Genomic DNA, 24,906 nt, shown 5'->3' with positions numbered 1-24,906 from the left:
AAGGGAAAGGGATAGAGAGTTAGAAACATCGATGAGAGAGAAACATTGATTCAGCTGCCTCCTGCACACTCCCCACTGGGGATGTGCCTGCAACCAAGGTACATACCCTTGACCGGAATCGAACCTGGGACTCTTCAGTCCGCAGGCCGATGCTCTATCCACTGAGCCAAACCGGTTAGGGCCATAAATTTTCTATTGTATTATTTTCACACTGTATTGTAATCTTTTGTTTGTATTTTTGAGATCCCACAAACTATGTTTCTTTTCATTGTTAAATATTCAGGACCACTGTGGGCACAAAATAGATGCCCAAAACTGAACTGAATTGAGTGACCCTTCTGACTATCTGTCACTAGGGTTTTTAATGTTCTCAATTATTTTAATAGTTACAGTGGGCTGTTCAACAGTTATCTATATTTTCCCAACTGGCATATGCATTTATTAAATAACTGATTTAATTTGGGAATACAATATATATTCACAAATAAGAGCCAAGTTAAGTAACTTATGGAAACACTAATCATATTCCTACCAACCAAAATAACTGATCAAATTATATTTTTACATGGAATACGATACTTCAGAAGATTAGTTATTATAGAATGTCTTACTGCTTTGACATTATTTGAAAAATAGAAAAAGAATAGGAATATTTATTATTCTACATTAAATTTTATGTCTCTACACCACAATTGCAATTCCACATAATATAATTTTTCCATAGCAATAAAAGGAAATAAAAAGGATCAACCACAAGAACACATTTTAGCATTATTTCAACATCTTTATCATATTTTTGGCTAATCTTTGGAAATTTTTGGAAATATTTTACACAAACATTGGTCCAATCAACTCTAAAAGAGTAGTGTTAAATGGTTTGTAGGTGTGGAAACCACATATCTCAGTTTGCCCAGCATCATTTGAGCTTACCCATGTTGTCTTAGCACAATTGTTACTAGCAGCCCACTTCTTTCTCAAAAAGATCCTAGTTTGGACAATAAAATTAAAAGGTCATTCTACTTTCAGGCTCTCTAGACAGATAAAAAGAAAGACCATAATGTTTAACACTTAATTACCATGATTTATAGAAGATCTTCTGGATTTTCATTTTCAATAAAAATCTTTTTTATTCCATAAAGCTATTTCTCTAAGTTTCCAAGGCTATTTTATGTTTATAGATTTCCTTTAAATATAAATATGTCTCTATCCTAAAAAATATATTTTATAAATATTTTCTTTCTTTTTCTCTCAACTAAACTGTGCTTTAACTTTATACCTACATGCAAATTTTAGGTACTTAAATGTCTACTGGTCCAACTGCATAAAACTCAAAAAGGTACCATTATTTATGGAGTCTGAAACAAAAAATTCTTCCTAATCATTATAAACTGTTGTTTATATTCAGAGGAAAAATATCTTACATGAAAACAACTTAATTTTCAGTGATGTGTTCTCTGTGATATCAAATTTCATGCTCACTTGGTATGGATTTAATTTCTTTCACTATGTTTTATATACTGGATACAGGAGCTGTTATAATCATTATTTTTGTTCTGTATTAACTCCTAAGACCTTAGCTTGCTTTTAAATATATTTTATGTTCTTTTAAAAAATAAAGCTAACATTGTGTTTTTGTGTTTTAATAATTTCCATAAATATGCCCTTCCCATTCTATTTGAAGGAAGATATTTAGTAAAACTAGTATAAAAATGGTATTCTGGAGAAATGGCTTTATATTTTTTTCTCCTGGTAGTCCAAAGCTCTGTTGCCCTATGATGTTATCAAAATATTTTCTCTTGTTCTAGGCGTTAACATGTAAAATAGATGACAAACAGGTAATTGTTTTCAAAAGCATACATTGAGGCCCCCTTATCACATAATGAACAGACTTTCCACATATTCATTTCATTTTATTATTTGAACTTATTTGTGTATATGTGTATAAGTATATTCTTATACCTGTGCACTAAAATACACAATTACTAGGATATTTATCATAGGAAGAAAATGGAAATTTGTTTTTTTGTTACAAAAACCTTAAGTTATTCATAAAAGTATCTTTTACCTTCTATATATTTTAGATACAATGTGTTTGAAGTTTTCTATAAGTATATTCAAGATGTGAACAATGAGATGTAAATCAAAATAATGTGTAAGAACTTACTGAATCAAAGATGGCTTTTACAACAGTAAAATATTAGCATTATAAAGAATCTTTTCAATATATAGTTCAACCTCTGAACTTTAGATAAGAGAAAATTTAAATCATTGCATCGGGGTTTATATTTTCTAAGTCCCAGATCAATATTTCAGGTAAATTCTCTTAATTTACTTTAAAAATGACTATTCTTGCTACTTCTTTATTTTAATTCTATAATAACAGAAATAATATAATCAATTGAATTATACATAATAATATTAGAAATGGGAATGCATCGTTTATTAAATAAATACACATTTCTTGAGTGCCACGTATTGATATAGACAGCACAACAAAGATAAATAAACTTAGTAAGAAAGAAAAACTTAGCTTTTGATATACTGAGATTTAGGAGTTTATGGTTGATCCCAGTTAAGTACAGTTGAGCAGATGATATGGAACAGCAGCTCAGGCAAGAGAACTGAGAGGAAGAAGGTGGGTTGGTATGAAGAAGATAGGTTTAATTATGATGTCTTAGGAGAGAAATGTAACAGTCTGGAGAGAATCTAAGTTTAGGTAAGTTTTTTAATCTTTTCTGTTCTTTCCTTTACCCTTCTTATTCCTCTTCTACTTTTTTCTGTCTTTCACCTATCTTTTCTTATTTTCTTTGTTTTTCTTTCTCTCTTTTTTCCTGCTCTTTGTTTAGTTGGGATGATTTGTAAGTATTTGCTAGTTCTGGGGAAAGGTTTTGTGGTGAGGTGAGTTTGATAATATTAAGGAAATTTTGGACAATTATTGAAAGTATTAAAGAAGCAAAAGGGATAAACTTCAGATCACACATGGTGATGACTTTTATCTTGTAAAGAAAGAGGGGCACTTATTCCTCTGAGTTGAAAATGGAAATAAGCAGGGACACTGTCAATATAAAGAAATTTGCTAGTGATGGCACCAGATGTTGATCATGTTTCCATTTAATGTACTTTATTTTCTTAATAAAGTAAGAGGTGAGATCATCTAAGAGCATGGAAGAAAGTGAAGAAATTGGGGAGTGGAAACAATGTAATGAATGATAAAGAATGATAACTAAAAACATGAGAAATTATTCTGCAATGTCTAGAATCCAAAAGCAGCTATATATTTTGAATTTAAAGTTACATGAATAGTATCCAGTATGTTAAATTCAGCAAGAATTATCACAGATCATATGCAGGAACAGTGAAATCAAACATTTGGATTGATCTAAAGCTGGTATTTTTCAATATAAAGAAGGTCAAATTAGTAAGAAATTTGTAAGTGCTGGCAAGTATCTTATGAATTGTAGATAATAAGTAAAAAAAAAAAAAAAAAAAAAAAGCTACTTGTTGTAAATTAGTATAGAAAGGGAGAGCCAGGAACCTAAGGCCTCAGTGAAGCCAAATTAGTGGTGTACATTAACTAACAAAAGAATACCAGGAGACAATAAAAATTCAATAGAGTTATGGTTCATGACAATATCTAGAGTGAGGATCTGAATGTAGTTGGCTTAAAAGGAGTGGAAGTAAGGTTAAAATATGCATTAGCCCATTCTGCATCTGTATTGATGACATCAGCAAGTAGCAGAGTAGGAACTACGGGCCCTCTCTCCCCCGCTACAAACACACATATTTGGCAACAACCCCCAGACAAAATCCTTTTGTGAGAATCCAAAAACTAACTGAAAGGCTCCTGTACACCCCAGGCAAATGCAAAACCAGCCCTACCAAAACTAATAGAGAGGTTTGGGACACCCTCTTGGTATACCTTATGATCAAAAGGAAACCCCCTGGTGGTCAAATTCTCCCAGGAAATGAAGGGTCTGGTTTATATATCCAGATCCCCACCATTTCTGAGAGGACTTCTCAGAGGACTGGTTTCTATTCTGCCAGTCTTGGAGCTCTGATGTGTCTTGTACAGTCTATCCACCTAGGGCAGCGGTTATCAACCTATGGGTCACGACCCCTTTGGCGGTCGAACGACCCTTTCACAGGGGTCACGTAAGACCATCCTGCATATCAGATATTTACATTACGATTCATAGCAGTAGCAACATTGCAGTTATGAAGTAGCAATGAAAATAATTTTATGGTTGGGTCACAACATGAGGAACTGTATTTAAAGGGCCAGAAGGTTGAGAACCACTAACCTAGGGGAAAATGGAGACAGTGGTGTGGGTTGGTAGGCACCATATATTCTACCACCTGTTCATCACAGAGCAAGCATACAAAACCCACAGCCGCCTTTTTCCACCTGGGGAGGAAAAAGTAGGAAGAAGCCCTCAGAATCTCTTGCCAAGCTGATTGGTAGAGGTCTTTTGTATGAGGCCAGTCTATGAATACTGGGAGAGTGGCCTGCCTTGTCTAATGTGGACCTCAAAACAGAGTCAAGAAAAATCAAGAATTGGGCAAAAATGTTCCCTAAAAAAGGAATAAGATTAATCTCCAGAAACTGACCCAAAAGAAACGAATAATATTATTTACCTGAAAGAAAATTCAAAATAACTGTCATAAAGATGCTCACTGAGATCAAGAATATAGTACATAAACAAAGTGAGAAATTCAGCCAAGACAGAAAATATTTAAAGGTACAAAACAGAAATCATGAAGCTAAAAACACAATAATTGAACTAAAAAATTCACTAGAGGATTTTAATATCAGACTGGATTAAACAGAAGAGAGGATCAATAAACTCGAAGACTTGTCATTGGGAATAAGTCAGAGGAGCAAAAAGAAGACAGAATGAAAAAGAGTGAAGAAAATTTAAAGGACATCCTTAAGGGACCAATATACACATTGTGGGATTCCCAGACAAAGGGAGAGACAAAGGGCAAGAATACTTACTCAAAGAAAAAAATAATGGCTGAAAAGTTCCCAAATCTGAAAAAGGAAATGGGTATTCAGATCTAAGAAGTTAAAGAAATACCATTTAAATAAATTCAAAAGAAATCTACATTAAGACCGATTATAATCACATTGACAAAATCAAGGACAAATAGACAATTTTGAAAAAAGGAGAAAAGTGACATTATATCTACAGGACACAGTAACATGAAAGTAAGCAAATTTTTAGAAGAAACCTGTAGGCCAGAAGGGAGTGGAATAATATGTTCACAGTGCTGAAAGAAAACAAGTTGCCAACCAAGATGCTATACTCAGCAAAATTGCCCTTCAACAATGAAGAAGAGATAAAGACTTTCCCAAAACAGAAAATCTCTGAGAGTTCATCATTACTAGACCTATCTTACAAGAAATGCTAACAGGAGTTCTTTAAGTTGAAATGAAAGGATGCTAAACAGAAATATGGCAGCATAAAAAGTATAAAACTCACTGATAAAGGTAAATATATACCAGTAAACAAATACAGAGTATTGTATTACTATAATGATAGTGGTTAAATCACTTTTAATTCTATTATGTTAAAGGGCAAAAGTTTAAAAATAACTGTAACTAAAATATATTAAAATATACATAATATGAATATATGTAAACTGTGACAACAATAACATAAACTACATGTGGGGAGAATTTAAAGTGTAAAGTTTGCATGTGTGATTGAACTTAAGTTATTATCAGCTTAAAATTTACTGTTAAAACTAGAAGATATTTTATGTAAACCCCAAGGTAACCACCAAAAAAATACTTTAAGCAAATATACACAAAATAATAAGAAATCATTCAAACCATATCAATAAAAGAATCAACAAACAAAAATGAAGATAGTAAAAGAGAAAAAGGCAGACAAAAGAATTTCAAGACTAATGGAAAATAATAAAAAGCCAAGAGTATAAGCCTTTCCTATCAATAATTACTTTATGTAAATGGATTAAACTCCTTGATTTAAAAAAAAAAAACATAGAGTGGCGAGATGAATAAAAAAAATACACAAAATACTCAACTATATGTGATCTAAAAGATATTATTCACAATAGACAAAATATGAAAATTACCTAAATGTCCATTGACAGATGAATGGAGACAGAAAATATGGCTTATAAATCCAATGGAATATTTATTCAGCCCTAAAAAGAAGGAAATTCTGCAATATGGGACAACATGGATGAACCTTGAGGATGCTATGCAAAGTGAAATAAGTCAATCACCAAAAAACAAATACTGTATAATTTCACTTACATGAGGTATCTAAAATAGTCAAATTCATAGAATCAAAGAGAGGAACAGCAGTTACCTAGTGCTGGAGAGAGGGGAAATTAGGGGTTTAATTAATGGCCATAAAGTTTCAGTTCAGCGCGATGAATAAGTTATAGAGCTCTAGTGTACAACATTGTACCTACAGTCAACAGTAATGTACTGTACACTTAAAAATTTTGTGAAAGGGTCAATCTGCTGTTGTGTTCTTATCACAATAAAATAAAAATTAAAGAGCTCTGCAAATTAGCTTTTTATTTAGTCACACACACACACACACACACACACACACACGCTACTTGGACTTTAACAAGGCTTTTAATTTTAGATCTGAGAAACAAGATAGGAATGTATGATATAAGCCATGTTACTTCCAAGCATAGCTGTGACTCAAGCATTTACTGGGATTACCTATATCTATACATCTCGTAAATAATTATTTAGAGAGAATTATATGAAAGATTTAGAATCACACCCATGTTTCCTATTCCAATTTAGCAAACTCCTAACTGAACAGTCAGTAAGATGAAGGTCAAATGACTTTCTGTTATGTATTAACTTGAATTCAAGAATCTAGCTTAGGTGCATAGTCAAACTGGCTCCTAATACCTTCACCAGTGAAATTAATTTATAATCAATACTATATATAAGCTGCTAGCTACCATCACCTTATTGGAGGCTAAGCCTGCCATGCCAAATCCCACTTATGAAGACTAGCTAAAGTGAAAACCCCACAAACCATGAATGCTCATCTCCTTTCCTTAACTCACCACCATCTTTTCCTTTTTAATAGTCATTCTTGCTCTCTCAAGAAGGACTAACTAAACAGACAAAGATCGTTACAAAATCACTTTACCTAACTCTGTGACTTAGGAAGGGCAGACATCCCTATGTCTTGAACATAGAAAGAGTAGTGGGGAATGAGCGGGAAACAGTTATCACTAGTATACTCTCCAAGGTTCTTTCTGAGTATGGAAAAAGTTGAGGGTAAACATTACATTTTCAGGTAATAGCACAAAAGTCGATGCCTCAGAAAACAATATAATTCAGAGTAAATTTAATCAATAAAGTCTACTCTTTCAAAATAAATAAATAAAGAGAGTAATAGAAGGCAAGACAGCACGGAAATAAAATAATATTAGACATACCAGAAATGCATTCATATTTGATCCTATTAGTATAATATTAGAAATGTGTTAACAGGAATAAGACATGTAAAATAAGCATATTGAGTATTCTTCTTCCAACTGATATGACAACATTATATTCATTTTTGACAAGTAGGTATAAAATAAGACATGAAAAAAATAGGAGTTTTCATAGATCAACAACAACAAAAGGATAAAGTGCTGGCAATGTTGAACAAGAGAAAGAACACATATGTTTGAAAAAAAGCACAGATCTTAGTTGAAATATTAGTTTATGGCATATTAGTTTCAAGGCCTTGACTATGCTAGTTAACCTCCCCTAGTCTGTTTGCCTTGTCTGCAAAATGAGAACAACCTCACATGGGTTGTGATCAAATACATTACCTCATGCCTGGTCTATGGGAACCTATCAGATGCAAATTGTTTCCTCACTCCCCAGGAAATATATTATTGAAAAATAGACCCTGAAAGAAATGAATTCATTTGTTTTGAATGAAAAGAGATGATAAACTTAGCCTGCTTTTCCTTTTTGTAAACAGCCTCTTAATAACCTGAATATTCTTAATACCCTGAAGAGTCTGAGCAGGAAAAAATAGCTTTAAATTGCATCAATTTTCTTCTTGACTTCCTGGGAATATAATACTGTACTGGAATAGACCCTAGATGTTAGAGTGTCCAAAGCAGGAAATCATGCAAAATATCCATAAATATGTATCTGATTTGAGAAATATGTAAATGGTTTGAGAATAACCCAGTCTAAACTCTTCTGCAAGAATTTTAAGTACATGTAATCTACATGGTAGTACAAATTATGATTTGATCCACTTATCTTGCAACTGAACTTCCCAAAATATTTTCTGAAATATATTTGTCAATCTTATATACTATACATATAAATTCCTAATAAATATTTATTTTTATAGCTTTTACAACTGGGACAGTCAAATTGCTGTTTGGAATTCAACTCCCAATTATCAAGTGATTGCTGATAATCCAGAAGGCTTGCTTTTCAAATACAAAAGAGACAGAAAAATTCTCAACGTGGACCCAAAAGTAAGTCTGCTTTTATATTTATCTCCAAATTTGATTGTATTTCTATCATTATTCAAAATTTTATTATATATTTGACAACCTTAAAGTTTAAATCTAGAGTTGAAAAAAAAATATGTTGAAACTTAGAGCATGTACTATTCTTTAAAAAAAAAAGCACTCCAAAACAAAAAATTATCAGAAATCAATAAAGAATTTGGGGGGTGGTATTTAAATAGAACACATATATGGGGATACTTCTCCATGCTTACACAGAATGAGATCAGGGAGTCAGTGGGCAATGCATTTGTTTGATCTAATCTTGCAGATGGCCGGTCACTTTTTACTCTATGTGGAGATGAGTCATGTAGGGAAGGGAGACTCTCAACTCATATATGTACCCAGAATTCTAATATTCCTTTTTATATGTAACTAACCCTGAAAATAATATGGTCCTTAGTGTATTTCTAAGTGTTAACTTAGAAAATACATTTTATTTAAATATTTTCGCCAAAACCGGTTTGGCTCAGTGGATAGAGCATCGGCCTACGGACTGAAAGGTCCCAGGTTCGATTCCGGTCAAGGGCATGTACCTGGGTTGCGGGCACATCCCCAGTAGGAGATGTGCAGAAGGCAGCTGATCGATGTTTCTCTCTCATCGATGTTTCTAACTATCACTCTCCCTTCCTCTCTGTAAAAAAATCAATAAAATATATTTAAAAAAATATTTTAAAGATATGTTCATTGATATTTTGATTTTGTTCAAGGACAAATATTTATATCTTACATAATTCAAAGGCTACATTTGCATCATGATTTTAATCATGACTTGTCATATGTTTGGGGGTGAAGGTTAAAACTTAACGTCATATGTGCTTGAGTCTCTTGGGCTTTTTTTTTTTTTACTTTTGAAATATATGTTAGTCACATGACAGCATCAGTCTAAAATTGAAGTCCAGAAAATCAGTCCTTCATAGGGAAAAAAATAAAAGTTATACGATATGCCTGGGATAGGGACAAGGATGGACCAAGAAAAAGGAGGATCTTGTTCTAAAACTTTTCTAAAACATTTTAGAAATTCAAAATCAACAATAAAATTATTTTTGTGTCATATCTACTTAGTGAAGTTCCTTGCTCATAGAAAGTGCTCAATATCTATGTGCTCAAAGAATGAGTAAATGAAATTCTATAGCAAGAAAGGGTTTATTGCCTTTTTAGATAGTCATTCTTGCTCTCTCAGGAAGGACTGACTAAACAGACAAAAGTGGTTGCAAAACCACTTTTCCTAACTCTGTGACAACTGCAAATATCAGGAACCCCAAGACAGTGACTTAAACAGAAGAAGCTTCTTTCTTTTCCATGTGTGAGTGGAGATATTGTCAGTCCAAAGTTGGAATGGCAGCTCCATGGTCATCTGGGTGAGGCTGGTCCTTATCCTCATCGGGCAAAATAGATCTTCAGCCCAAACAACTGCATTCCAAACAGGATTCATGGAGGGAACTCAGAGGGTGCAAAGGACAAGCTCTCACTTCCTTTTAAGGGCGTTTCCTGAAAGCTACCACATAAATGTCCACATATGTTCTATGACCAAAGCTTAGTCAGGTGGTCATATCTAGCTACTTGGGAGACTGGAAAATGTAATCCTGATTCAGATGGCCATATGCTCAGCTGTAAACAGGAGTTCTGGAAAAGGAAGAAAAGAGGTTTGGGTACTTGTTTCTGTCACAATGCTATCTTCTTCAAAAATAACATTACTATTTTCTGGTCTTATATTTCTCATCAGTAAAATGAAGGACTAGACCTGAAAATCTTTAGGGCCATATTTATTATAAATGTATTAATGCTAGGTGAGTTTATCAGCACACCATCTCTCTAGTGATGACCTTTTTCTATCATAAATGAGTGTCAAAACGTTATCAATTAGTACAGAAAACTTAATAAATAGCATTTACAGAGTCTTTTCCTTTTAGAAAGCTAAACTATATTCATAAAAATATACAAAATTATTAATAGCTTCATTAAGATGTGTGAAACAAATTTTTGAATCAGTTTTGAATGACATCACACTTAGACTATTTTAGAACTCTGTTTTAACTAATGGCTAATAAATACTTCAAGGATGTATGTCATGAATTATAGTTTTATGGTCTTTGTGGAGTCATTATTGAATGCAAACTGTTACTTGAACATGGTTCAAATAACTTTAAAACACTCACTTCCAAAATAATCAACCACAAAATTTCAAAGATTTAGTCAACAATTCATGAAATGTAACATATTCCTCTTTATTTCTTGAAGGTTTTGATTATAATTCAAAGATTTATGAGTCTGAAGGAAAGGTATTTCTAAATTCTAGAGAAAGAAACAAGGATTTAGTTTATTAGTGATAAGAGTAAAGAATTATTAGATGGGATATCTGATAACATTTTTAAACTTTTATTTCTTTAAATTTTACCTTTTGAAGATAAAAATTAATAGTTGATTTACTAGAAAAGAATGTTGGTCTTAGCATCAATAAACAAAATTCTAGATCTTACTTCAACTGGCAGCATGGCCTTGAACAATTAATTTAACCTCCTTGAGCTTTATTGTTCACAACTTGAGGATGAAAGTGTTGTTGTTCTTTCCTGATCTCTAGGGTCCCCCTACAGCCCCAGGCCCAAGTCACAGAGATTCTGACTCAACTGGGCCCAAAAGCAGCCAGTGTGATTCTGCTACAGATTATCCTTGAACCACAATTGAGAAAATCTTCTCCATAAAAAAGACAATAATCTCAAGAGACTTGGTACTCTGTCCTCAAACATGTGTTCTCAAGCATTTGTTCTCAAAAAATAACACAAATGTTTCAATTTTCATGGTTATATATAAAAATATTATGTGCATTCCTACATAATTTTTAACTTATTCACCTTCTTCAAGGAGCTGTGATCCTTTTATATGTTATGTACCCACAAAGCATCTCATACAGACCTACAAGAAAATCAGAAGTTAGCTAAAATATCAAGTTTTTAAAACTGCCAATGCACAATAATAAGAATTACATTTTAAAATTCAATATTTTGCCTGGCTGGCATGGCTCAGTGGTTGAGCATTGATCTATGAACCAGGAGGTCACAGTTCAATTTCTGGTCAGAGCACATGCCTGGATTGAAGGCTTGATCCCCAGTGGGGGGCATGCAGAAGGCAGCTGATCAATGATTCTTTCTCATCATTGATGTTTCTATCCCTCTCTCCCTTTCCCTCTCAGAAATCAATACAAATATATTAAAATAATAAATAAAAATAATTCAATATTTTTATCAATAATTTTACTTGAAATTCTCCCTGAGATAAACACGTCCTTATAACTCCATAGTTAAGGTGCTATAAAATATTGTAAGAACAATACAGTTCAACTTTCATTTCCTTCAAGTATTCTCTTTGAAATGTTTTTATGCTTAAATTTATAGAGGACAATTACCATGTAATTTCATTTATGTAGAATCTAATGAACAAAATAAACTAACAAACAAAATAGAAACAGACTCATAGATACAAAGACCAGACTGACAGTTGTCAGAGTAAAAGGGCATTGGGGGGATGAGGTTGGGTGAAAAAGGTGAAGGGATTAAGGCAAAAACAAACCTCAGAGACACAGGCAACAGTATAGTGATTACCAGAGAGAAAGGGGGAAGATCAATAAAGATAAAAGGGCGATAAATGGTGATGGAAGGAGACTTGACTATGGTGAACACACAATACAAAATACAGATGATATATTGTAGAATTATACACCTGAAACCTATATAATTTTATTAACCAATGTCACCCAAAAATTAAATTTTTAAAAATTCAAGCCAAACATAATAAAATGTCAGTTTCTAATTGTTTACTGCTAGTATACAGAAAAAAAAAACTAAAGAGGTCAAGATAAATGACAGGTAGAAATAGTTATAAACAGGATGTGCTTCCTTTGTATAACACAGATGTAGTCTCATTAATTCTGAAGTGTAGTTCCCAGGAAACATAGTTGTTTGTGAATGGTAACAGTGGAAAAAAAGAAAATTGTGCAGGTCTTAGAGCAAGTAATATGTGTTCATTGGTTAAGAAATTCCAAATGCAATAAGAGTTTGGTTGCATTCAAAACAGGACCACTGGCTTTAACTTCCCTGCAGCTGTATAACATCTGGAACAAATAAGGCAAGTTTCTATTTTTGAGCTAAGAATGCTTGTTTGAGTGATTCACACCCACCAAAATGTTTCCAGTGTATTATCTTTAGGAGGATTGAGTGGAAGCACTTTGCACTCACTCCCCTACATTATCTGAATAAATTTTTAAAGGCTTTTTGTATTTTTATTTTAGGAAACATTAACCATGGGAAAGTTTTCTTTGAGTCTTAGCATAACATAGGTGGTCTAAACCTTCATAATCTAGAGAGAGAGAGAGAGAGAGAGAGAGAGAGAGAGAGAGAGAGAGAGAGAGAGAGAGAGAGAGAGAGAGAGATTGTATAGAATAGTTAAAATTGAAAAAAATCTTTCTTAGTTATGCTAGATGTTTCCCTCTTCTATTCACTAAATGTGAGGGCCCCTCACCTGGGAAAATGCCTGGTTAATAGATATTTAATAAATATTCATGCAATAAGTGATTGAAGGAGTGATTCCCTGCTAGCACACAGTAATACTACACTAAGTAAAAGTTGAGTGGATTATGTCATTGATACCTGATGTAGCAGTGATAGCCAGAGAGGGTACAGCCAGACTACTATATAGTGATCCAAGTGAGTCAGAAAAAAACAATTACAAGAATTTATCAGTGGAAACAGCTAGTGCAGCTATCATTTTAAGTTTTGTAGAGGTCATGCAGAAATCTTTCTTTTGGTATGTGCTTTTAAATCTTCGTGTGTAGTTCCAGAAATATGTAATTTAACCTATCTCAAATTAATTCTGTTGAATTAGAATGTTTTAATTTATGAACAAATTGACTCAAACAGGTTAAATGACATGTTCAAGGCCATGTAGTTCATTACTAGTATAATTTAGCAATGGAATTTAAATATTATGAGACTTCATAGGTTATAAAGATGAGCAAGATTTCAACCCTTGTTCTTTCAGTACTTATAGCAGTTTTAGGAAAACAGGCATGTACAAAACATAACTACAGTATAAGGCAGAAAATGATATTTGGGGGGAAAAAAGGAAATGCTTTGGGAATTCAGTAGAATTATGACCTGAGGCAGGAGGCAATGGAGAGGTGATAGTGAGGGGATTGCATTGGGAATAATGTTAGATGACAATAGAGGAGGTAATCTATTAATTGGGCTTGAAGAATTATTAGAAATTGAACTCATAAAGATGAAGAGGTGGGCAATACCAGAATGAAATCTACGAGAAAAGATAATGTTGAAGAGTGTAAAAAAGAAAGTAAAACATGCCTAAATAGTTCAGTTTGTCTGCTGCATTGGCTAGGTGAAGGAGAAGAGGGGGAATTAAGTGTAGAAAGGTCATGAAAATCATTGAATGCAGGACCAATGAGGATCTCAGACTGAACTTAATAGGAAGTGGAAAAATATGCCTAGGCTCTTGTGCTAGGGAATAACAGGATAGAAGTTATGTTTTAAGGACATGGGAGAGTATGGATTAGGACAGACTGGGAGGAAAATCTGGAGAGGATGAGAGCATAATAATTCAAATAGAGAATGAAGAGGACTAGAACTAGGGGTCCTGTTGTAGTGGGCAAGTTTCTGAGTTGATGTTATTAATATTTTAACTCCCCAATTATTCAAGTAAAGACCAAACTTATAGAATGCATTTTTATCTAAAAAAAAAAAAGCACAAAAAACAAAAAAAACCAGTGGTTAAGAGATCTCACTTCATCCCAATCCTCAGAAAAGAGAGAGGATGCGGAGAATGGGAGACTTGCACCAGAGGAATATAGAGAAGGTGAGCTGGATGGAAGTCAGTATACCTGTCACTTCTTCATCCTTGCTTCCATCTCCCTCTTCCTCATTTGATGTTACTGAGCACCGACTGAACAGTGTAAGATGTTAAAGGTAAATCAGAAAGGTTTCCATCTCCCTCTATCTCATTTGATGTTACTGAGCACTGACTGAACAGTGTAAGATGTTAAAAGTAAATCAAAAAGGTAGGTTTCTTCTAAAAAGCCTATAGGTTAATTGGTGGGTGGGTGGGTGGGTGGGTGGTTAGGTGGGTGGTAATGTGCACAGAAATGACAATCTAGAAAGTGACCTGAGAAAACAGAGCAAGCTCTATGAGAATTCAAAGGGGACAGAATTTACATTTGACCTAAGGCATTAAAAAATAAAGTCTGAACTGAATTTTGAAGGATGAGTAGGGTGAGGACACAGGGACTGGAGCAGAAGGGGTATTCTGGTTGGAAGAAACATCCCATATAGAGGAAGCACAGAGCTTGCATGGGAAGGAAAAGGACCTCCTATTGGCTAGAAAGTGGTCCTCAGCACAGGCCTGACATCAAAATCACCCAGGCAACTTTAGAATATATGCAGCCTGGCCTCACATGCAAAGATTCTGGTTGAATTGGCCCTGGGGGGAAGGCCTGGGCATCTATATACTCCAAACCCTCCTCAAGTGATTCTAATGTGGAACCAGGGTTGAGATCAAAGTTCAGAAGAAAAGAAATGACAGAGAAGTTTTGAGAGAAAATTGAACTCCAACTGTGGATGCCAAAATATGAGTTTTTGCCATTCTGCATAGTTCAATGAGAATCTGTGTCTTTGTTTCAGGACTTCGAATCAAAATTTCTAAGTATGAAAACGCATAAGCCATTCTGAAATAAGGTGATGTTATATTTCTGCTTGATAAACCTCACTTGTACAAAAGAAAGTCAATTGTATGAAAAATAAGAAATTCTACAGGACAGTCTCCTTTTTGCTACTTTGTTTGGTGTTTAACAGACTACATTTTTTTTTCATCACCATTGATCCCCTATATACCCTCTTCCACTTCCACTTCCTTCTTCCTCCCTGCAGTCACCACACTGTTGTCCATATCCATGAGTTCTTTCTCTTTTATTCTTTTTCACTCAATCCCTTCACCTCCTTACAGCTCCCCCCACCACCACCATCATCCCCACCAGAGCTGTCTGCTTTCTATGAGTCTGTATCTATTTTTCTTGTTAGTTCAATTTGTTTATTAGATTCCACATATGAGCAAAATCATATGGTACTTGTCTTTCTCTGACTGGCTTATTACACTTAGCATAATGCTCTCCAGGTCCATCCATGCCGTCCTCCCAAAGGGTAAAATTAGCTTTCTTTTTATGGTAGAGTAATATTCCATTGTGTAAATGTACCACAGATGTTTTATCTACTAATGGACACTTAGGCTGCTTCCAAATCTTGGCTGTTGTAAATAACGCTGCAATGAACATAGGGGTGTATATATTCTTTTGAATTAGTGTTCAGGTTTCTTTGGATAAATTCCCAGAAGTGGAATTGCTGGTTCATAGGGCAGTTCCATTTTTAATTTTTTGAGGTAACTCCATACTGTTTTCACAGTGGCTGCACCAGTCTGCACAGGGGTTCCCTTTTCTCCACATTCTCACCAACACTTGTAGCTTGTTGATTTATTGATGCTAGCCATTCTGACAGGTGTGAGGTGCTATCTCGTTTTAGTTTTAATTTGCATTGGTCTGGTGATTCGTGACATTGAGCATCTTTTCTTATGCCTCTTGGCCATCTGTATGTTCTCTCTGGAGAACTGTCTATTCAGGTCTTTTGCCCATTTTTCATTGGTTTGTTTGATTTTTTGGTGTTGAGTTTTATCAGTTCTTTATAAATGTTGGATATTAACCCCTTATCAGATGTATCAGCAAATACCTTCTCCCATTCTGTGGGTTCTCTTTTAATTTTGTTGATGGTTTCTTTTGCTGTGCAAAAACTTTTTAGTTTGATGTACGCCCATTTATTTATTTTTTCTTTTGTTTCCCTTGCCCAAGGAGATATATCAAAAAATATTGCCATGAGAAATGTCTGAGATTTTACTGCCTATGTTTTCTTCTAGGATTTTTATGGTTTGGAGTCTAACATTAAGTCTTTAATCCATATTGAGTTTATTCTTGTGTGCATTGTAAGAAGGTGGTCTAGTTTCATTTTTTTGCACATACCTGTCCAATTTTCCCAGCACCATTTATTGAATTGACTGTCTTTACTCCACTGTATGTTCTTGTCAAATATTAATTGACTATAAAGGTATGGTTTTATTTCTGGGCTCTCTATTCTGTTCTGTTGATCTATATATCTGCTTTTATGCTAGTGTCATGCTGTTTTGATTACTATGTCTTTGTAGTATAGTTTGATATCAGGTAGCATGATTCCTCCAAATTGGTTACTTCTTAAGATCACTATTTGGGGTCTTTAGTGGTTCCATATAAATTTTTGGAATATTTGTTCTAGCTCTGTGAAATTGGTATCTTGATAGGAATTGCATTGAATCTGTAGGTTGCTTTGAATAGTATGAACATTTTAAAGATGTTAATTCTTCCTGTCCATGAACACAGTATATGCTTCCACTTATTTGTATCTTCTGCAATTTCTTCAGTGTCTTATAATTTTCTGAGCACAGGGCCTTTTACATCTTTGGTTAAGTTTATTCTTAGGTATTTTATTCTTTTTGAAGCAATTGTGGATGAAATTGTATGTTGTTGTTTTTTAATTTCCCTGTCTGATAGTTCATAATTGGTATATAAAAATGCAACTGATTTCTGGATATTTACTTTGTATCTTGTATAACAAATTCATAGCCAACATCATACTCAATAGGAAAAAACTACAAGCATTCCCCTTGAGATTGGGAACAAGACAAGATGTCAGCTTTCACTATTCTTATTCAACATAGTACTAGAAGTCCTAGCCACAGCAATTAGACAAGAAGAAGAAATAAAAAGCATCCAAATTGGAAAGAAGTAAAACCATCATTACTTGCAGATGACATGATACTGTAAATAGAGAATCCTAAACATTCCATCAAAAAATAATAGAATCAATGATTGAATTCAGTAAAGCAGTTGTACTGCATCTTGAATATAGTTGCTTGATATGTGGCTCATGACAAAATAAACAAAAAAACACATGTTAAAAGATCTTAGACAGAATGTGGTTTCTATCAGATATAGGAAACTGGTGAAACAAAGACACTACTGTAACATAAAGCTGTCTGGATCCGTCCTGACTGTCACAGAGCTTGGAAGCCATGTGCAGTGTAGGTTGTGCACCAATTTAATAGCATGTATTATTTTGTACATACCATCACTCCTCACAGTATAACAGGAGCCAGACTAATTTCTCTTTTTTTAAATCACAATCGTTCAAAGATAAAAATGCATTATGTTGGAATGTAAAATGTTTTCACAAGAGTTCATTATCAAACATCCAACTCACCATGGCTTAATTAGGAGTGGTTCCTGTCAATTCACTAAAACATTTCCCTTCCTCTCTCCTTGCCCTAGCCAATCATGTGAGAGCCGTAGGCCCCACTCCTAGAGGTTCAAACTGAATTCAGCTGTAGTGCGGCCCAGGAATCTGTATTTTTAATATATCCCTAAGTGATCCTAAAGATTAGCTGGATTTGATGTGCATTTCTTTATATAGTCATATTTTATTGGCTGTTGCTTCACCTTACTCTATGTCCACAAAGTAATCAAACTTTGTTCCTCTAAAGCAAGTTTTAATTCAACAGTGTTAATTTTAGGTAATCTAAATTATACATTCCTGAGACCACACAAACAGACTAGAAAGGACAGACCATGTGCCAAAGACTTCTGGATAACCTCTATAGTAATGCGATCCACCACACTGGATGCCTCTGCTGATCAATTGCTGCTAGTTTTCCCCACTTATTTGGATCATTGTAGAGTGAGGCTGATGATACCCATTCCGATTATCACTGCCTCATCAAAAAATCACTAGATTGGGTAGGTTTGTCCAGAGGCTCAAATGAAACAATATATGTGACAGAGTGGGAAAGCATAAACTGAAACGTGGGGCAGAAACCCTTTCTGGTCGCTTTACTATTGCATCTCCAGGGCTAGCATGTGGTAGGTGCTCAGTAAACATCTGCAGAATGAATAAATTGAATATTAAATATTTGCTAAAGAAGTGAATAGGAGGCCCAAAAATAATCCTGGAAACTTTTGAGGTTAACGTGAAAATATTTTGGGATCTTAGGCACTAGAAACATATATAGAGCTATTTTTAGCTGAAATTAGAGTAATTGACTCTGGTGCTTTCCTCCCCTTGGTAGTTGAATTAACACTGGGGGTTCTTTGCTGAACTTTGGAGTACTGACCCTGAGTGTGCATAGCAATGGCAATGTGTTAGGTCCATGGGTAAATGAGAGAAGCAATTATTTTATTATTTTTTAATAAATGTGTAGCCATTAGTACATATTATACAGATGCCAAAAAAAAAAAAAAAAAAAAAAAAAAAAAAAAAAAAAACGCCTGCCCAATTCTACTTTCTTTTTCTATAAGCAAAAGAATATCTAGGTGGACAAGATTTAAAAATTAAAAACAACTTTTACCAAAAGAACATACGTTTTTATTTGGGGTGGGGTTAATTTAGAGGAAGATTCCAGCAGTACCTTCTCTCAGCTTCTCTTTCCTCTGTTCTGTTTTTCCCAAGCGACCCTCACCAGAGCACTTGTGACCATTAGTAGGGAAGGTGTTAATTGCCTCCTTAATGCTACCTCACAGTTCATTGACTGGTCTTAATTTCCCTTGCCATGTGGACATTAAAATTAGATGGAGCCTGTCACGGCCTTGAAATTGCTCTTCTCAAAATGGAGGCCCATAACATTCCTCCATCCTTTCCACAGATGGTTCAAATTTAATCTCTGAAAGCCCCACCCTCCCAGTGAAGGTCCTCGGTTTTACAATCTGTCTTTATATAGGGCCCAGGTATAATGTCATTGGACATTAAAAAATAAAAACTGAAAACTCCCACTGAACAGAGTAAGTTTAAGCAAGGCTATGGTTTCTTCAAAGTATCCAACAGCATCCACTCAAATGCCACGCAAGGGGCAGGGGACACTTACTGAATCACCAACACCACTTTGGTTCCTGGATTTCCTCGGAGGCCCTTGTAAACGGTGCTTTTTAACTGTGGCATAGTCACAGTTATTAAGAAAGCTGAGGCCTTGCCAAATTTCTGGTTTTGCTGCCCAAATTACTGAATGTTTGGTTGATTACAGCCCTAAAACACCCACATACTAAGAAGCCTTTACACATTTTCTCCCCTGGGCGATCACCTGGGATACCTGAACTGAAAGTCCACCACATATAAATTAAGTATTAACTAACTTCTGCTAAAATCAATGGCCTTGAGGAATCCATCAAAAATTATATTAGCAGAGCATGGCTTTTATGAATTAAAACTCCTAACACTTAAATGCTATGCCCTCCTCTTGACCTGGAAAACATTTTTATTTTATATGCAATAGTATGGAACAATCCCTAGAGATAAGCACATTGTTGTTAAGTGTTCAATGTATGAATTCATATATGAAGTGCAGCGCAGGAAAGGTGAGCTGGAGGAAAGAAAAAAATTAAATATATATGTTTGAATTATTAGATGTATATCAATGTTCAGTAATAAAGATTATTAATGATAACTCTTCACCATGCAAATCAAATATCTGCAGTAAAAAGAATAGTACGTATCTCAATAACATATTCATGACAAAGAAAACTTACTGTTTTACGCTTCTAATTAGAAGGGCAACCTAATCAAACATCATGCCAAAGGTCAAAGGGACCGATATAGACTAGGGAAATGATAATAAAAGAATTTGAGGAATAGAGAGTAGCCCCAATTCAAGCTCACTTTTCATGCAATTTTTCCTCACAAATAAGGACAAGCAGTGTGAGAGACAAGGGAAGATTAGTTTCCTAGTGGATATAACGATTAACTAAGAACAATAGTGTATACAGATATATTATAAATATATACAGATATATTATATAAAGATATAGTATATACAGATGATATATTATAAAGCTGTACACCTGAAGCTTGTATAGTTATTAACATTGTTACCCTGATAAATTTAATTGAAATAAAAAAATTAAAGATTAAAAAAACACAAATAATCGTTTCCTCCGTGATTTCAAAGATGTAATAACTAATGACAAAGAAGCAGGCACTAAGAAACACAAGTCAGGCATGAAGTCCCTGCACGTGCGAGACCACAGTTAAGGGATTATTTCTAATTCAAAGAGAGCATGATTTCTCTACAGTTAAATAAGCTGTCCTCTCCCATGATTCCTTCCTAACCATTCACAACTCCAGCAGGTGCTTGCAATTTCTGAGACCTGAAATCCCAAAGCAAGGGGAGGGATGTTGAAGTATACTGGAACATGGAACATAATAGCATGATCAGTGATCAAGGCCGATGGCAAGACAGGAAAATCTCATGTTGACAGTGTCTAAGTGGTTATTGCTGGCTGCAATATCTTCAGTATAAACCCGGTGGCCTCAGTGATGTATATTGCCTCAAAGAGCTTCAGCAAGAATAAAAAAATAAAATAAAAAAACACAATAAAACAAACAGATTGCAGCCCCAACTGGGGAGTCCAGAAAACTACCTCACAGACACATGCAGCTGCTCCAGAAGATAGGATCTTAACCTTTTGGGAAATGCAGCTTACTTTAAAAATCTGATGTTTTATGGATTTGCTCAAAAAAGGAAATGCGTACATGGCCATACACACAGAGTAGTATAATAATGTTTTAGGATATTTAAAGACTTGCTTAAGTCTCTTAATGAATTCCGCTGGAGAAATGGAGACCCAGGGACTCCCCAAAATACATGGGAGTAGCTGAAAGAGGCTAGAAGAGCAACAGGAGAAGCAGCAAATGGTGGGAATAGCCAGCAGGACTCAGGCAGGGAAAAGCTGCTGAAGAGAGGCAATAGGTGTTATGTATTGGAGTTAAATAGATCTTAAGGAAATTCCTAAACCTCTTTGAACACTTCTTCACCTTTGTTATCTCATCTGTAAACTCTGTAAAAACAACCATTTTACAAAAAATTGTTGTGAAGATTAAATGAGAGAATTTGTTTAATGTGCCATTGAGTAGGTGTTCAATGAACGAATATTGGTTCTTGGGGGTCTATCAACTCAGAAACAATGAAAGTTCTGAAAGGATATCATTTTTCACTGCAATAGTTGAAAACTGGAAATTATGTGTATGTCCATGAGTGGGCAATGATAAAATAAATTATGACACATTCACACAGTTAAATACTATGCAGCAGTTTTAAAAATGACTTCAAACTATAATTACTAAAGTTGATATGCCGGTATGAATAGCTGTTTAGGCTTTATTATCAAGCGAAAAAGCTAGCTATATAACAATGTAAATAACATTTAATCCTGGAGTAATCATAGTTTATATAAGAATTTCTAATAGATGGAAATTTAGGTTGGTTTCTGTTTTTCTCCCCAAATTTAAATAATACTTCTCTATAACCAAGTTTCGGTGTTCTGTTTTTTTTTCTTTAAGGTGAATTCCTAAAGTGTAACTTGCTCAGTTAAAAAGTATAAACTTTGTGAAGCTTTAGAAATATATTGTCAAATTATTTTGCAGTTACACCATATCAATTTGCAATTACATATACCTGAAATAAGACTGCTCAATCACCATGCCCTATTTATTTTGCATATTTTTAATGTTGTTTGTTTTATATCCAAATTTATTTGGGGTCATTTCAATTTGCATTTTTAATTTTGTTAGGGATGAATATTTTTTTCATATGCATGTTAGTATATTCTGTTTCTTCTTCTGTAATTATTGCCATCTACACACTTTTCTATAGAGTTTTGGTACGTGTTTGTTTCCCATTACATTTGAAGTATTCTATATATAAAAGTTAGAAAATCTTTGGCTATCATACTAGTTGTAGTACTGCTTGTAAACATTCTATGGGGTCCTTGGTAAGTACCAAGATTGTACAAGGATTCTGAGAAACAGTAAAACAAACAAACAAAGAAAAAGGCCTGAAAAATGTCCACATACATAGTCACCCAGAGAGCTTATAGTTTCAGATCTAAACATTAGCTACTGGTCAAAAGTAAACACACAAAAATTAATACTCCATATAGCAAAAAGTTTTTGTCTTTGCTAGTGGGCACAAGAGCTCATATAGACAAGTAGACAAATAAACAAAGAAAAGAAAATACTAATAAATCATATTCTCTGTTGTCTCTCACCCAAGAAAGAATAAATCTCTATAATCTATTCATTCATTTACAGAGATCACAAAGGTTAGACCATAAAACCAAATTCCATATCATTGCTGTCACCAATGGGGAATAATTTACTGATTATAAAAGTTTCAAAACAAAACACAAAAATAGTAAAAAGGAAAATACGTAAAGAAACAGAAGAACAATAAAGCGAAAGTTCTGTTGCTCCTGGGAATTTACCGCTTGGCGCCAAGGAAAGAAATGTTTGGCTTGAAGCCTAGGAAATGCAATAGCCCCCCAGCAACACAGACTCCCCTGCTATCAGGGAAGCCACTGGACACTACATGGAACTTCCAAAATGTTTGCAACATTATTTTTCCTAAAAGGATATAATTGTGACTCTCATACAGATATAAAATGAATATGCCAAAGATTGTATTTAATTCATTAATTATGGAGGGAACCAGTAAGACATTAAAAATATTTCAAAGGAGGATTCAAAGAGCATAACATATATGAGAAATAAAAAAAATGATATTGACTTACAAATAGATGCAAAGCAGGCCCCAATACGGAGCAATAATTAATTGCCTTCCAGTAGGCACAATTCATTTGCATATTTGTAGACAAGAATATCTGGCCTTATCATCAGTTTTCTATAACTTAAAGAGTTGTAAAGTAGTACAAAAATGATGAAAGGCAGAAAAGACTTGGATGGATGAGCCACTCAGGACACCCATTCTTTTAACCTATTTCAAAGTCTTTGCAATTTTACTGACTTATTTAATAAAAGATGGATCTAATATATTCTTTCTCAGTTAGCACACACAAAAAAATAGGTACTATTGGGAAAAGGCAATACGAAAGCTCCTCTCTAGTCCCAGATCATCTTATCATCTCTTCCTACAGAGAAGAGAGAACAAGTAAGATTATTCTTTTGTACCTCCAATATAGCAAAGGCCCAATGACTAATAATTTCCCAATTGAAGATGTTGTCTACCACTTTTAGTACCTCTCTCTTCTGTCTTATCAATACCATATCAGTGACTATTTATTCCCACAGGAGCTCCTTAGGAGGCTTTACGTATGCTAGACAACCCTGAATAAACATAGAAGGAACAAATCTGTTTTCAAAGATTATAATTTGAAGGGGGGAAAGCATAACAATTGTTTTTAAAGTGATAAGAACCTTTTCATGAAACCCACCTGGACAGGTTACTTTCGCGAGTCTGAATCAATTCCAAACTTGAGACATTTGTGTTACTTGAAATCGAAATAGGATTATTTTTTACTTATTAACTTGTGGTCACAAAGCTCTTCCCTGAGAATTATGCAGAATTAGTAACCCAGGTTGTTCAGCAGAGTCTGGACAAGTATGAGCCCCAGACCCTGCTTTGATCCGAGATAGTTTTAGTAATGTCACAACCCAGGGCCTCAAAGCTCTGGAGTGGAATTATCACTGCTCCTTGGAAAATGAATCTGGGGGAAAACATGGAAAGGTCTCCGTTGCCACAGCCTTTGTAGGTCTGCTTGCTACAACATTGAAACGAGAAGAAAATGTCTTTAATACCAATTTTTGCACCGATTGGACTGATTAACAATATGATTTCTGTATTTTAGGCTTCACCAGGTGACAACTCTACTAGAATCCCTATCCCGACAGAGCTCTACATACAAGCTGTCATTTTTGACCACATTTCCAGAAGAAAGACTTAACTGCCACGTGTTAGATGGTTCCCTAACTGTTCACTGAATTTAAATGAAACCTGTAACCAGAAACAGATTAAAATAATGAATGAGTCTTATAGCTGGAAGGCAATTTAGAATATTAAAAGTTAATAAAGAAATTAGAAAGGAAACTGTAATATTGACTGTTTTTTTTATTGTACAGATAGCCTATTAATATAATTTGAGGTTTTTCTAACATTTTTTTTTCCTGAGCACTGAGGCTGATTGCAACACTTCGTGGGAGGAATTCTTGTTGCAACTTCAAGGATATAGTAATTAGTGACACATTTTGTAGCTCAGATTTTCCAAAATAAAAATGTCTCAGGTCCTACCATGCCAAATTTAGTGGACCAAACCTTATGCCATGTGCCATAAAATCATAAACTAGAATAGAATAAGGGTCACACATGGGGAGAGGCATAAAGATAATAATAAAATGTGGGGTTTTCAGTAACAGCAAATGAGTAAATGAAATCTGAAATATCCCATGAGATGATGTA

The 24,906-nt window shown here is 34.4% G+C and overlaps 1 protein-coding gene across 1 annotated transcript in view; it reads left to right on the top strand.

Annotated features, from left to right (window-relative positions):
- Positions 1–24,497, top strand: part of CFAP299 (cilia and flagella associated protein 299) — a 554,285-nt gene extending 529,788 nt beyond the window's left edge. The window contains exons 5-6 of the mRNA XM_059681982.1: positions 8,373–8,502; positions 24,299–24,497. Coding sequence (XP_059537965.1) covers positions 8,373–8,502; positions 24,299–24,394 — 226 coding nt within the window. The 3' untranslated portion in view covers positions 24,395–24,497. The remainder of the gene's footprint in view (positions 1–8,372; positions 8,503–24,298) is intronic.
- Positions 24,498–24,906: the final 409 nt, after the last annotated feature.

The sequence above is a fragment of the Myotis daubentonii genome, chromosome 1, assembly GCF_963259705.1.
Source record: "Myotis daubentonii chromosome 1, mMyoDau2.1, whole genome shotgun sequence".
In the NCBI taxonomy this organism is placed as follows: Eukaryota; Metazoa; Chordata; class Mammalia; order Chiroptera; family Vespertilionidae; genus Myotis; species Myotis daubentonii.
Note: the sequence above shows the minus strand (reverse complement) of the source record. Positions and strands in the feature narration are given on the sequence as shown.